The 16,941-nt window shown below is 40.4% G+C and overlaps 1 protein-coding gene across 1 annotated transcript in view; it reads right to left on the reverse strand.

Moving 5' to 3' along the window:
* The window catches only part of nbas (NBAS subunit of NRZ tethering complex), a 177,772-nt gene that overhangs the window by 48,259 nt on the left and 112,572 nt on the right, over window positions 1-16,941 (reverse strand). The window contains 4 exon segments of the mRNA XM_079584617.1: window positions 3,473-3,668; window positions 5,636-5,725; window positions 10,268-10,470; window positions 14,395-14,604. Coding sequence (XP_079440743.1) covers window positions 3,473-3,668; window positions 5,636-5,725; window positions 10,268-10,470; window positions 14,395-14,604 — 699 coding nt within the window.

The following is a 16,941-nucleotide window of genomic DNA, read 5'->3' on the forward strand; positions in this document are numbered from 1 at the left end:
ATTAGTTTCCGGGGAAGAAATCCGGTATAAACAGATCAGATGGACGTGGTTGTGTAAAAGAGATAAAAACGATATAAATACTGTTCGTTTTATCACACAAACCGCTTGTTTCGTGTCTTAGGCCATCAATGTGCACTTACGATGGGGAATTGTGTAATGTGGACTTTTCTCTGCATGCTTTTGGAGACAGTGCCTATAGACCTGCATTATATGACTGACAGACAAGAACGGTTTGACCTAAAAATATCAAAATTGAAACTACTGCGGAAACAAAGACACCGACATCTTGGATGCACTTCAGGTAAGATAAAACACACCAACATTTAATTTCAAAGTGAACTATCCCTTTAAGTATTTCAATTGACTGAAGATATAAGTTATAGTTACATCATGTTCTTAATAAATGTTTTGTGTGGTAGGCTACATTGCGAACAAAGGTCAGATATTATGCATAAAAGTCTGGTCTAAAAATGGCATAGCAACATGTTCTTTAAAAAAACAAAAAGTAAAAACCGAGAATCGAATCGAACTGTGACCTTAGAATCGAAAATTTTATCGAATCGAGGATTTGGAGAATCGTGACACCCCTAAATATGATCCAAGTAAACCACGACTCCTCTTGACATGGCCTCATCGTCTAGTTTGTCATACTGTGAGTGTGTTCATGACAAAAAAAATAGGCTACTTACTCTTTAAATACTGCTCACGGTCCTCGGCCGGCAAAGAGAGTGTGTGTGTTTGTGCCATTTTTGTTGAGTTCTGTTCTCAGAGGAATCCGTCTGTCTTCCCCCAAAAAGCGGCGTTACCCTTCGATGATGCAAAAGTAGCGTTGGTCTATTGGTTCTTTGCAAACAGCTGAAAGTCTGTCAATCGTGTCTATAAACCTGACTTGCAGTGGAAGTTTAATAATTTCGACTGTATATGAAGACATGTACTTTACTTCGGCTCAGCGTAACCAGTTTAAAGGGCACCAAGTTTAAATTTCCATCTGGATCATGTTGCTTACTTTCTTTTGGATTGCTAGCCTACAGCTATACAAATGTTGCTTTGCTTGGGGGGATTTTTGTGTTCACAGTTATAACTGCAGAGAATCTATACCTGCACCTTTCCAGAGCCGAGTCTCGATCTAGCAGTTTACTGGAATAAACTCCAAAGATCCTGTGTATAGGAGTGACCCGGTTGAGTTCAGGGGGAGTTCACTGTCAAGGCAATTTGAGAAAAAGAGGGAAAAAGTGCAACCTTAAAAACACACATCTCTACAGAATGTCCTCACAGCCACGATGATTTCTGTCACTTTAGAGGGAATCCCATCAGCAATTAAAGCCGTTGAAAGCGAGTGAGAGAGTCATCAAATTTCACTGACAGTAAGTGAATGAGACAAAAAGTCCAACCACTCTCATTCCGTCTGTGATCAAAGTCATTTCCTTAATCAGACAACCGTGCAATAACCGCTTTCCATTGCTCACACACGCTTCTGTCTATGAGCTTTGACGTCTCCTCTTTGATAAAATTCAGCAGTACTACCTCCTCCATCAGGGAGATAAACACCGCCGCAACACCGCAGAAGTAAACCACAACAACAGAGAAACACACGGCTCAGCAGAACACGAGTCCTGACAGCAGTGAAGTCATGGTTGCTATGGCGCTGGGCAGGATGGGCCGGGTTAGGAGATGATTAGTTTGGGATACGGGGGTAGAAGTGTTATATTAACAGACACACACGCGCACAATCCTGTGGGCATGAGCGAGCACACTGCAGAAACACCCAGGTACCGACATAAATAAAGACACACGTACACCTGGGGCCACCGGTGGATAACCAGACTCCGCGGCTCATGATATAAAGCAGCGTCCGCTCCTCGGCGCGCACACACGGCCCGATGCCCACAGCTCAGGGCACACACGCGCCGGCGCCGTTCCGTGGCCCGATGCCCACAGCTCAGGGCGCACAGGCCCGGCTCAGCGCTCCCAATCAGGATTTAGGCATCGGAGTATGTGCCTCCGTCCGACGACTCCTCGCCTCAGTGAGAACGAGCCAATCCCCTTTCCCTTCCCGCAATCTGTTCATTTTAATTACTCCTCCTCCTTCAGGGCATGACTTCTCATTACAACTCTCCTCATTTCCCTTCCTCTTTCAGATCTCAATAAAGACACAAATGATTCATTTTGTTGAGGAAAACAAAGCTATTGCCAACACCGGAGACCCATTGAGGGATACGGCCAAGCAATAGTGGAAGCAACAATCGAGGCACTTTTAAAGAGAAGTGAAGTGATAATGTGTGGAATTAAAGGTTAGATTCCATTCTAAATGTTCAACATGCTCCAAACTAGACAAATCCGTAAACCACGACACGCCAGAAACGGCTCTTTCCAACAAATAAGCTTGATATGCTGTTGTTTACCACTGAATAAAGCTAAGCAAGGGCGGACGGGAAACTGGGACTATGACGACAATCTTGAGGGGCTCTTTTGCTTTAAACCCCTGAAGAACTGAAAGTTGCATTTAATTATTCTATTAAACAATTGGCAGAGTAATCCTCTTAAAGTGAAACCAAACATCTGATAGCGTCTGCTTATATAAATATTCATTTGCATGATTAAAGTTTAGTGAAAGAATGGATTATGTGATTTGGTGGAAAATGGATTAACTCCATGTGTTTGTGTGCTGTGTGCCGAGTGAGATGAGGTGACTTTTCCCTTTATGTCAGAAAACTAAACTAAAAAACTATTATGGAGGTATATTAATGCAAAAAAGTCATTATTTCATTAATATACAGCCATAAACCACCAATCATCTGTCCATCCATCCATCCTTTTAGAGATTAATTGCTTTTTTTTACACAAATAATGTCACATTTCTTCTTTCAAACACTAAGGAAATCTGTTTAATCATCTGTTAATTTCAAGTTTTGGAAAGTGTACAAACAAGCTCCCACTGTAGGCGGATTAAACATTGCATTAAAAACTATAATTCACTTATGTTCAGCTATATTTATCTGATCTCTTTGACTTTTGTAAAGCAAAGGTTTAGCCAGGAAAACCAGAAGGTCATTCTCCTGAGACTAGGACAGAAGAGTTTCATAGTTCTTCTGTATTTTCAGCTCTGGCACACACTGCCTGACACAAAACAACACAGAAAATGGCAGAATGACATGCGCGCATCCCCAAAGCAACATGAGGTGAGGCCAAAGAGCATGGCTAAGCAGGCAATCAGTAATCCCTGGACCAAAAACATCTCACTGCTTCCCCCACACACACACACACACACTACTAAACGCATGAGAATAGTCAAGCAATTCCTATAACACATGCTAACTCGCAAAGGGCTGCGCTGTAAAATGAGATTACATTCACAGAGCCTCACAGAGGAAATAAGCTAATACTGAGTCACAGATGTGGGAACGTAATAATATTTATGTGTGAAGTGTAAATCGTGTTTTGTGCCAGTGTGGGTATATGATGTTTTTTTCACCTCTCTGTTTGGCCAGCAGGCTTTGAGAACGGCTTGGCTCCTGAAGAACACCAGTAGGTGGATGTCTCGGTCGCTGAGGCTGAAGGAATGTTCTAGGATCTGCAGGACCTCAATTCGGGGTCGGACGGGTTTAGCATCGTCCCCACAAAAAGGACGTAACCAGGCCAGCATGTCCTCTGAGGTCACCAAATTCCCCCTAAAACAAATTAAGTAGGCTACAATAATACTACATAAAATCAGAAAAAAATGCATTTTGATTTCTTTATGTGCACATGCAGTACATTACAGATCAAGCATGCACTGCAATTAAACAGACTAGGACAAGAAAGACTGAAAGAAATTCATACTTTAATTTAGAAAGGATGCATTAAATGGATAGTAAACGTTTATTTCAAAGAAATGCATCTTTTGTACTCTCTAATCGTTGAAGAATCATGGAAAAATATGCATCACGGTAATCTTAAAAATATTACGCAGCTCAGCTGATTTTAACACTGATATTAATAAGAAATGTTTATTGAACAACTAATAAAGAACATAATGAAATGATTTCTGATGGATCAGACTGGAGTAATGGTTTTATTAATTTTTCACAATATTACTGTATTTTAATAAATGCAGCCTTGGTAGACAAGAGACTTTCCTTTGAAAACATGGATTGTGTATATTCCAATGTCAATGTTACAGTACATGTAAATATAATCAAATACAATAATATTACAAACTGTTTTTACAAGCCAAGCCAGAGTAATTACAAATTGTACAAAAGTAAATTTAATTATTGACCTAGAAATACTGCTCAAATATTCAAATCATAAATATTTAAATCTTACACACATTTTTTCATCATTTTATAATGTTTGTTTATGTTACAAAACATTGGCTCACAAAATGTGCCATGTTTGAACAATAAAAGCTGGTATCTGCACGTGTGATCGTAGATCAATTAAATTATGTTAATTAACCAGTTAGGCTAATTAACTTTTCCTTTCTCAAAATAATTCTTAAGTCAAAATGTAATTATTTACCGAACATTGTTTCTTGTATCATGTTATTCGCGCTTCTGCTTCATGTCATGCCAAACAATCCCAATTAAAGGGTTAGTTCACCCAAAAATTACAATTATACATAATTTACTCACCCTCAAGCCATCCTAGGAGTGTATGACTTTCTTCTTTCAGTATCAGAGTAATATTAAAAATTATCCTGCATCTTCCAAGCTTTATAATGGGAGTGAATGGTACAGTAGATTTTGAAGAACAAAAATGCGCATCCATCCATCATAGAAGTAATCCACACACTCCAGGGGGCGATAAAGGCCTTAGGCGAAGCAATGCGCTTTTGTTGGAAAAATATCCATATTTATAACTTTATAAGCTATAATCCCTGGAAGTTGAGTTCCGGCGGAAGAGTGACCTCTAACCTCTGACCCGATGTAGGATGTAGGAGTAGTGTAAGCTGAGGTGAGAGTAGATTCAAACTAATATAGCTGGGCAACAAACTCCAGCTCATCTTCTCTTCTCTCGAAATCCTCCGACCTTTCTCTTTTAAATTCTCCTTTTAGACTTCTAATTCGTGACCGATTTGCTCTGTCCTCTGCGCTTCCGTGTTCGAACAATACATCATGTGTCGGGTCAGAGGTCAGAGGTCACTCTCCCGCCAGAACTAGTCTCGCGTATGCCCGTTTCCGGAAGCCAGTGATTATAAAGTTATAAATATAGGATATATTTCTAACAAAAACGCACCACGTTGCTTCAGAAGGCCTTTATCACCGCTGGAGTGTGTGGATTACTTCTATGATGGATGGATGCGCTTTTTTGGGCTTCAAAATCTATGGTGCCATTCACTCCCATTATAAAGCTTGGAAGAGCCAGGATATTCTAATACAACTCCCATAGTGTTCGGCTGACAGAAGACAGTCATACACACCTAGGATGGCTTGAGGAGGAGTAAATTATGGGATAATTTTCATTTTTAAACTTTAAAATGAACCCTTAAACTGCAGAAGCATCCCTGTAACCCACAGCAACTATACAATATTATATATATATATACACACACACACACTAAAGAGTGTCCTTATACGATCTTATCCGTTCCTCTGAGGTCGAATGGACAACATTGTGTTTCAATAACAGTGAATGGGACAAAGGTTATACGTACCCGCTCTGTACATTAGTGTGCACGGCTGCAACAACTCCTTCCAGCACCTTCAAGGGGTCTGCGTAATCTTTCAAAGCGTCCTTGTCACCACTGCAACACACACACACACACACACACACACACACACACACACACACACACACACACACACACACACACACACACACACACACACACACACACACACACACACACACACACACACACACACACACACACACACACACACACACAGCTTGAGTTTTGATTCAATGTCTTGAGGCTTTTAAGTGGCTCTATGGCTGCAAAAGTGTGTGTGTGTGTGTGTGTTCACACTGAGCAGTGGTAATGCTCTTCTGCTGATGTTCTACTGCAGGGCTCCTCCATTCTCTTCTGGCCTGTGTGTCTCCCTGCAGTAAAGGTGTGTGTGTGTGTGTGTGTGTGTGTCTCCCTGCAGTAAAGGTGTGTGTGTGTGTGTGTGTGTGTGTGTGTCTCCCTGCAGTAAAGGTGTATGTGTGTGTGTGTGTGTGTGTGTCTACCTGCAGTAAAGGTGTGTGTGTGTGTGTGTGTGTGTGTGTGTGTGTGTGTGTGTGTGTGTGTGTCTCCCTGCAGTAAAGGTGTGTGTGTGTGTGTGTGTGTGTGTGTGTCTCCCTGCAGTAAAGGTGTGTGTGTGTGTGTGTGTCTCCCTGCAGTAAAGGTGTGTGTGTTGTGCTTTGCATGAGGCTGCACCACCTAATTATGTTTCTATTAATAATTGCTTTGTATTTGTATGCCAACATTCTCTTATTTTACTCCAGCTGCAGAAAACACTGTCAGTCTGGTGATCAATAATCAGAGCCGTTCTCCAGAGCCGCCATCTTCTCCATGATGTCCACAAGAGCTCAGCGCTGTTATATGTTAGACTGTAGAGATCTTTGGTTAAGAGAGATCACACGTCAATAAAACATGAGCGATGCTTTGGCGGGATGACCATTTTCATCATGTTGCATCAAAACATTCATGTTTCAACATCCTCAGTATGTGATGTATTTACTTCTGCTGTTTTAAAGCTCACTCAGTGGATGTAACAATAAGTGATTATTTTCTCCAGACTTTAGTCAGCAGAACGCTAGTTGGGACACACGTTCATCTTCGGCCTCGCTGTATCTGCACAGCATCACGAACATGTTCATGTAATGTTCAATTCTACGATTCCCTCTGACATCCCTCTGGTACTCTCGTTATAAGTTGTTTAAAGGGTTCGTTTTTAATTCCCACATTCATTAATTGTCTTTTAATCGTCTAAAATATTACATTCTGATTGTAATACTAATATAATAATCATACAAAGATTACAAAGTTGTCAATGACTTTTCTATGACAACATTACTTAAAATATTCCAAGGTTTGGGGTCAGTAAGATTTTTTCTTAAAGAAATTAATAGTTTATTATGCAGAAAAACACTTTTCAACATTTATAATAATAAACATTTTCTGAGCACCAAATCATCATATTACAATGATTTCTGAAAGATCATGTGACACTATAGACTAGACAGCTGGAAATTCAGCTTGACAATCGGCTGTGAAACGATTAATCGCATCCAAAATAAAAGTTTGTGTTTACATAATATATGTGTGTGTATTGTGTATTATTTTGTATATAAATGCACAAACTGTATATATTTAAGAAGAATTTGTTATTTATATATAAAATGTTTATATTTATATAAAATATACACACAGTAAGTCTATATACAGTATAAACATGCTAATATTTCTTAAATACACATGCATGTGTGTGTATTTATACATTCAAAATAATTATACACCGTACACACACACATTATGTAAACAAACTTTTATTTTGGATGCGATTAATCGTTTCACAGCCCTAAATATTTCATAACATTACTTTTTTTTTTACTGAATTTTTGATCAAATAAATGCAGCCATAATGAGCATAAAATACTTAATTAAAAAATATTTAAAAAAATCTTACCAAGCCCAAAATATTGAACTGTAGAGTATACAAGCCACTTAATCTTGACACAGATTTAAACGTTAATAAATCAGATATCAACCGCAAGCCAAGATATTTCAGCATCCCTTCAGTATTTAAGAATTTGAGCATCATCCATTTTATGATCCAAGGAGCAAAATCTTAAAACCGTGCTTTAAACTTCACTGCACTGCACCACTGAACGCAACTACACCGTAAACTCATCGGTGTCCTTCAATGAAGCAACGCTGTGATGCTAAAGGATTATTTACACATGAAACGTAACGTCATCTTTTACTCCGCAGATATAAACATCAATCATGAGCAGCTCGGTAGATCCACACCTCGTTTCCAAGACGATTTCCATGTCGTTAAAACCGGCACAAGAGAGCGGTGTACATCAGAGAACACCGCTCGATGAATAAACTCTACACAATAGTTTGACAACTCCCTGCACCCGAATCATTTCATTGTTACCGACTCATTTGCCCACCTCTACAAACCAGTAATTATCAGCAAGACAGGAACACGCTTTTGTTTTAAGCAATTACCCAGAATATGAATGTGAGGGGGAGTCAGCGTCTGAATAAGAGCAACTGTAATCAATCTTCATGTTTCTGACCGGCGTGTTCTCGGATTCAAGGGACCTTCACTAATCCCGCTTGATTACAGACGGAGCCGGAGCGTCTGATCGACACAGACTCACAGCAGAACGACAGACGATTCCCACTCTGTGACGGTCTTACAGATTTACAGAGAAAAATAAAACTTTCCCAAATATGTGGAATTGTAAAGCTCTATTCACAGCACATGCTAAATGCAAACAAGACACAAATCACTAATGTAGGGAGTAGGGATGTATTGTAGGGAGAAAAAAGTAGGGAGTTATTGATACAATTCTGTTTGATTCTGATTAGATCATTTGTTATATCTGACAATATTAAGCTTTTAGACAGTTTTGAATGTTACAAGTGAATTTAGGCACCACAACATTATAATTTACTATATAAAAAAAGGATATTCATATAAAAATTTGTTAAAAAATTGCATTTAACAATTTGTTTTTAAAGATTCACTTTAAGTGAGCTTTAGATTATGCAAAAGTAATGTACATTAAGAATGCTTGAAATAAGCCTGATAGGTTGGGGTGATTGGTTATATAAATTGTGCGTGCGTGTGTGTGTGTGCGTGTGTGTGTGTGTGTGTGTGTGTATGTGTAAATTTATATAACCAATCACCCCAACCTATCATGCCTATGACGCACACACACACCAAACGCTCAGTTCTGTGGGATGCAGGAGAATGGGCTGATTAAATGATTAAAGATCTGCGAGGGCCAGATTGTTCTGGCACAGCGACCGGGTCAGAGGATCTCTGAAGAGACGTGTGGGTTGCTCCGGGTTAGCAGCATTGAGGATTCAGAGAAAACTGTGGCCAAGGAGGGACAAACCACAAACCACAGACCACAGACAAGGTGTTGGTGCGCAAGGCTCAGCAAAGGCTCTCCGTCTGTCCGGGCAACAGTGCGGCACAAGTCCCACAACCGGAGTGTGTGAACACACATCAGAACTGGACCTTGGAGCAGAGGAAGGAGGACACCGGGTCCGATCACGTGGACAGCCGTGCACCTCGGGAAGTGATGACGCCAGCATGGACGAGCCGGCGGAGGGAGTGTGATGCTCTGGGGAATGTTCTGCTGGGTCCGGCCATTCATGTGGATGTGAATTTGACACGTAACACCCACTAAATATTGCTGCAGACCTTCATGATAATGGTGTTTCCTGGTGGAAGTGGCCATTGCAGGAAGTGTCATTGTTCAGGAATGGTTTGAGGAACATGATGAAGAGATCAAGGCGTTACCCTCGCTTAATTCAATTGAGCATCGGTGGGACGTGCCGGACCACGGCGGCACGCACAGGACCAACATCACATTAGTCAGGTGGTCATGATGTTTTGTCTCATCGGTGCACCTTGTGGTCATCCACCCATTCACCAATATGGAACTGATTGAAACTGAAACTTGTTGAGCGGGACATCATCTACTGTACTACCACCGCGGCAATTATTAAATAACAGTCACAGTCTGAGTGAGCTGAGTGAGCTGAGTGAGCTGAGTGAGCTCTGGGCATTAGCGGTAGCGGCTCCGTGTTGCAAGCACCAATCCGGTTCGGGTTTTCTTCTATAGACAGAACTCACTAAGGTGTAACGATCAAGATTAACTTAAAAATTGCCCAGAGTTCTCCTTTAAACAAATAGGTTCACAATATCCGGCCTTTTATGAGTTGTGGTGGAGAATAAGAGATTGGTTGAAAGATCTGCACTGGCTCTGCCCGACTCTCTGAATGATCGTATTACTAAGGATAGTGTTATTAAGAGCCAGCCAGCAGGGAAGGTGCTGACCTCCTAAAAGCCGGAGATGAAAGGTAAGAAACAGAGCGAAAGTGAGCTTTAAAGGAGAGAGATGAGAGTCCAGGGCAGAGGCCGACGCTGTGTTTAACTCAATCAAGCAGACACACACCCAGCCTGACACAGGTTAATAGAGGGATAGGCCATGAAGACGGAGACGGAGAGAAGGCATTACGAGACACGAGCGAGCGTATAAAACAGACGTGGGGAGAAAATGAGTGATATCAAGAAAAGACATCGGTGCAGAGAAGTGCAGATCGCTGTACCTGAGAGCAGTTACGATCAGCTCCACTGCGTCCCGGACGATGCTGTTCGGCGATAGGTCACTCGTTCCCACGGCGACCGCGAGCAGCTGCGCGATTCTTTCCAGGGGTTGTCCGTCCGTGGCCATTGTGACCGCCAGCTGGCGAACCTTAGATCGCTCGGACCTGGACAGGTCATAAACGCTACTGTACTTCCGCAAGCGCTCCTAAAACAAGAGCAGAATACAAAGACATAAACACTCGTGCTCAGGCGACACTGGCCTCTCTAAGGTCCTTGTGAGACATACACCCGAAGACAAGTATGAAACAGAACAGTCTCAGTTTGTTCACTGAGAATCATGAGGAACAAGCTCGTCACACACACACACACACACACACACACACACACACACACACACACACACACACACACACACACACACACACACACACACACACACACACACACACACACACACACACACACACACACACACACACACACACACACACACACACACACCAGGGGAGCCTTTCAGGTGTCATGAGTTCTGGCACAAAGGCTATAATTATTCTTCCCAGCATCCTATACTTGCACTGCCATTTACAATGTGGGATCATTGCGTTGTTAGTTTGTTTAAAAATAAAGTATTTTTATTGAGTAAGGATGCCATTAAATAGACCAAAGTCGCCGTAAAGACACCATTTTTTTCTCAACATTAATAATAATGAAATGTTTCTTGTGAACCAAATCAGCATATTAGAACGATTTCTGAAGGATCGTGTGAAATGTTGAAATTAAGTGTTATTTTATTTGTGTTTTTTCTATTATCTATAGATCTATTCGTTTTTAATGCAAAGTAAAAATTTTGACTCTATAAGCAATGACTGCACTAATACCAGCGACAAGCAATATCTTATTTGTTCATTCAATTTCCAAGCTAAATAAGTAGCATGTAGCAGTGTTCCTCTAGCTGTCAGTGGCGGTTCTACATTGGTTCACACTGGGCGAGACCCCCGTCGACCTAAAGTGGTTGTTGTAGGCCTGTGTCGCCCTTAAATGTCAGAGAAAAGAACAGAATCAGAGTTTGTTTTATAGAAAATTGTACTTTGCATATTATAGGCTACTGTAAAAACACATAATTATAGGTGATTTTAGTTGATCATAACTAGAGATGACATTTCATTTCATGATTATAGTGACCAAAAATATCACGGTTATCACAGAATATTGTTCAAAAACTACTAATACTACACAATAAAATAAATTCTAGTTTTATGTCGAAATCCAGCAAATAACATATACAATTAGCATCAATATGCACTTTTTGTTTAGATAAACATTAAAATAATAACATTAAAGATGATGGCCAGATTTTAAAAGAGTGTCTTATGTTATCTGTACACGTTCAAATAAAGTTTTGACAAAAAAGGTTTTATAAAAAGATAAACCTCACATATTTCAGCCTTTAAATAATTTTTATAAAAATAATCAATCAAAAAAGATAAATGACTGACATTTACAATGCACATTAGCTTATCTTTTATTATTAAATAGTAAAATTCGGTCTGATTTTCCCAGTGCATCTGTCGTTGCTATGCAACCATGCACTGCGCTATTATGAGCGCGCTTCCCGTTGCGCCTACATTTGAAATAACGAACTCGAGCGCGCAAAAGACGCGATATGTGAACATTTAAAGCAAGCTGCGTGCGAGCAAGCGACGTGTTGACCCCCTTCACATAGCTTCTGTGCACGGCACCTTCTCAGCAAGCAGGGGCGCCAATTTGCCAATAATTGAAATGATAGATAATAGAAAACCCCTTCGCGGCGCAGAGGATTTTTATTTTAACAGCTCGTGCCGCCCCCCCATGTGACATGAAAAAATGCCGCCCGGTTCGCCCGTGCCAAAAACCGCTACTGCTATCTGTGGATTTAAACTGAAATAGATTTTTTTATTAGAAATTGTATACTGTTTTTTTAGGAATGTTTTAGATTTTTTTTAAACTGCAGTCCGTAACTCGTGTACTCGCTTATTATATACATTTTGAACACAAAAAAGTTACAGACTGCAGCTTTAAATAGATTATTTTTGAGTTATCAACTTAAAATGGTGTTTATGCCATCATGTTCCGCTAACTCAATGTAGTTTGTTGGATGAACGTAATTTTAAAGTTAAATTCAAGAATTGATGCACAGTTTAATTTCTTTGTTGAGCTAACACATTGTTTTTTTTATTGAATTGCAAAAAATTAATTAATGGGATGTTTTAATAAAAAAGGGAAAAAAAGGCACCGAATATAATCATCTAGTGAAGCGACAGCTTGATGTGTGTAGGACTTTTATTCTGCTCATACGCACACCTGTAAGCTCACGTTCATCTGCCTCCACTTCTCAAAATCTGATCAATAATCGAGGAATAAAACCAAGTTCTGCTCTGCAGTTTTTATTTTCTAATCCGTTACTCTCAGACGTACATTAAAGGGCACCTATTATGGAATTTTGAAATTTACCTTTCATGTAGTGTGTAACATAGATCTAAGTGAACAAAAACATCCTGCAAAGTTTGAAATATGAAAGTGCACCGTATATAAAGTTATTGTCTTTCAAAAGTGAGAGTCGACTCTGAGTCATTTTTATGAATCGTTAGAAGACCGAAGCTTTTTCTCTGACTAGATGACGTCAACTTGTCAAGTTATTTGAATACGATACGCCCACTTATTGCGCTCCAAGGCCAGCAGGGAAACATCATGGCGACGAGACGCTGCGTTCTGAAGTGCGGCTCAAAAGCAAACTTTTTTCATCTGCCCAAGGAGCAGCATTTGAAGACTAAGTGGCTACAGTTCATATATACAACTATACCACAGAAGTATAGTCCGAGCCTTGTGCTTTGTTCGCGTCATTTTGAAGACGATTGCTTTTTAAATGCAATCAAACTTGGATTCGCGAGCCGGCTGATATTGAAGGAAGGTTCAGTTCCAAGTGTATTTGCATCAGCTTCCTCCTCCGTATCACAACCTGTAAGTGTTATTAATAATTTTTGCTTTTATATTTTATGTAGCATGCTTAATAATTATTTTGTTTGTTGAGTAAGCACCGTTTAGCTTCTAGGTCTTCAATGGCAATTGTATTGAGATATGTGAAGTGTTTGTCGTTGTTTTCGGAGTTGTCTAAAGAATAGAGTAATACCTCGTAGTAACGTAACTGCATTTTTTTTTTTTGTAAAAACGTTATGTTTATGCATCGGGCTAACGCAAACAAAGACTGATTGTGCTTTTACAATATGAACTCTGGGCTATGCTCGCTAACATAACATTAAATTCTTTATCTTATTTTTCGTTTTTTACTACAAACTATAAAGCAGTGGACTATAATCATTATTATAATACAATTTAATTGATAAAAGCATCATTGCACTCCGTGTTAAAAATAAGTATTATCTCTGTAAACACTGCTGGGTCATCTGACCAATCAACGCAGATTAGCGTCGCGCAAAGGAGGGGCTTGAAAAACGAGTCGTTAAACGAATCATTTGGGAGTCGGTGAGCAAATCAGGTAAAAATAAATGCATATTATACGAAAACAAAAGTGTTTTTTGTCATTGCATGCATGTAAAACTGTTGTTGGGGACTCCCACAACAACATTAGGAACATTTTAAATGTCATAATAGGTGCCCTTTAAAATAGGGAAGAAAATAAATCTGTCTATACTCATGTTTCATTGTGAATTTAAGTTAGTAACTCTCCGAACACTAACACAGAGAAATAAACTGCAGTTTCCCAGATCGCACTAATCCCCGTGGGAGCATGTGTGTGACGCGGTGTGCCGGTAATGAGATACGGCAGGATCTGCTCGATAAGTGTGCGCTGTAAAAATGAATCCATATATTTCCATATACAAATGGCTCAATGTGCGCATTAAAGAAACCACAGGCTGACATGGACTGCCTGCTCCTATCCTGCAGTCAGGACACCAGCTACAAACCTGCCAATCAATCACACACACTGTCCACGGGTCAGGAGCGGGAGAAACTGTGGAGTAGGAGGAATCGAGCTTGGATACTCGCACAGCATCTAAAGCTCTGTGTACAGTCGCATCGGTCTTGGATGAGAAAAAGAGGACAGTACATTTGTGTGAATATTGGATATTACCTCTTGACTTGTCTTGAGGGCCACAGTGAAGGAGAGGCTCAGAGTCTGCAGATGAGCGAGAGACTGCTGCACGTGAGCGAGGGCGGAGTCAAAGCTGGAGGCGGAGCTTTCACTTCGGTCATCATTACCCTTTTTCTTACTCTTGTCACTAATGCCTTTTAGAGCCTTCTGTGCACGCTTGGTGATCTCCAGCCGGGCCTCGGCAGAGAGCTGAACACATACAGAAGTCACAAACATGAGAAAGAAGAATAAATATGTTAAAAAGCTGAGGCATTATTCTGCTGCACATCTACCATTATAATCCACAATAGTAATGATGTGGCATAACTCCGTCTCATCCCATTTCTCATCTAGATTCCTCTCAGTGAGAACACTCCACACGCTTGGGTTCATCTTATACCGTTTACCTCCAACACTCGCCTCCCACGCTCGTCTGCTAACACTTACACACACGTACACAAACTGTGTTTACTCACGGTCCGCACATAATCTACCGGCATGGCAGATGTCATCGGCTGCTTCCCCCGGTGGCGTTCTTGAGTACCAAATCAATGCCACTCTTACCTTAATGGTGGGAGTGGGTGTTTGTTTATGGGAATGAGAGTTTGTAACTTGCTTTCAACAAACTCTAATCATTACATTATATCAACATAACAATCAGTGCAATAACATATTTTGAACACCCCAGGGGCCAGCGAGCATTAGCGATTAGCCTTTTGAGTACAGAGGCTCATTTAGGATGTTTGCCACAGGGCCGAGTGTGTACGTGACTTTTTTTTGTATACACGTGTGTGTGCTCGACTTGCAGGCAGAACAAAGAGAGAACGAAGCCTTCTATACAAGTATGAAAGAGATGAAAGGTGCTAAAACATCACACAGCACTTAGTGTACATGAACTGTCCATAGAAGTCAGTGAACGCACCAGAGTTATGGCATGAGCATGAGCACGTGTTGATTTGAAGGATTCTTTTTAATTGCAGCAGGTTAAGGGCAACAATAACCCTAACCTTAACCCTAACCCTAACCCTAACCCTAATCCTAACCCTAACCCTAACCCTAACCCTAATGGTGCGTTCACACCGGACCGAATAGCGCATCAGGCGCGTGTGATTTCAATGTTAAGTCAATGCAAAGACACGTTACGCACGTAAAAAATTCCTGCGGCGCGAATGAGGCGTAGAGTGCGGCGCGGTAGACGCGTCTACCTATTGAGCGCCAGACGCTATTGAGCCAGACGCTATTGAGCCAGACGCTATTGAGCCAGACGCTATTGAGCGCCAGACGCTATTGAGCCAGACGCTATTGAGCGAATTATTTTATGTAGTGCTTTTTGTGCATTCACGCGTTTGACGTGAATTCACATCTGCTGGCGGAGTTGAAAAATCTGAACTTCTGCGACAATTCGCGCCGTGTTAACCAATCAGGAGCCTGCTTGCTGCTGTCACGTGGTGAAGTGACGTGATAAACGGGGGCAGGCCCGCTTTTCAGTTTAATATATAATTTTAAATGTTTGGACTCAATAAATGATTTTGTAATATGACTAAATGCCCACGTGAAAGAAGGAATGACATTGTTCAGATATTAATATGAATGTGACACTGAACACTGAGGCTACATTTCTGAACATTCATACATTACATTTCTAAACTCACATAATTAAATAAGTCGTTTGATCTACGTTATAACGAGTCATTCGTTTATTTTAACTTGTATGTTTCATATAATAGAACCGAAGCTATAGATTGTGAATTTAAACATTTCTCGTGCAGCGTCAGACGTACTAGCCGAGGTGAGGCTGCTCCAGCGGGTTACATGAGCGCTGAGCGCCCGCTGATCGCCTGGATCTCACAACTCCGAAACGTCAGATCAAATGTTTTAAATAGGCGCTATCTTTATAAATAAACCACAGATTTGAGCTTTAAACGACTACATTCTCGACTGAACAACTCTTAAAACTACATTTCGTGACACAATAACATTAACAGTAGTATTTTTAAATTTCGCTGCCTTCCTTGCAAACTTTCGCCTCTGACGTGCGTAAATTTAGCTTCAAACTTTTGTTTTGACGCGCGAATTAACACAAAGTGGTCAAGCGTATAACTAGACGCGGCAGGCGCGAATTTGACGCGATATTGGCGTCCGGTGAGAACGCACAGTAACCCAGCAGGCTTTAAACACGTCAGTCGACCACTGTGCTTCGCTAGGAATCTATGAGAGCATTTGCACTGGACTAAGGTTCTGATTTGATCTGCTCTGTGGACAGCAGGGCTCTTCTTCACGTACAGTAAAGTATTTTGGATACCTAAAATCCAGGCTTCTCTATGTTATCATGGAGGACTGGGAATCAATGTATTCAAAATCCTTAATATTAATATATATAATATATATAATATCCATCCAATATTTAAAAAAAACTTAATTGATGGTTTAAAAATGCAGTTAAATGTACCAGTATGTATATATATACTACATTATTAATGTATTATTTTATATAGTTGTATTCAAGTAATATTAAACATGAATCAAATATTAATGACTACACTTTCA

Source organism: Phoxinus phoxinus (genome assembly GCF_949152265.1).
Source record: "Phoxinus phoxinus genome assembly, chromosome: 16".
NCBI classification, from domain to species: domain Eukaryota; kingdom Metazoa; phylum Chordata; class Actinopteri; order Cypriniformes; family Leuciscidae; genus Phoxinus; species Phoxinus phoxinus.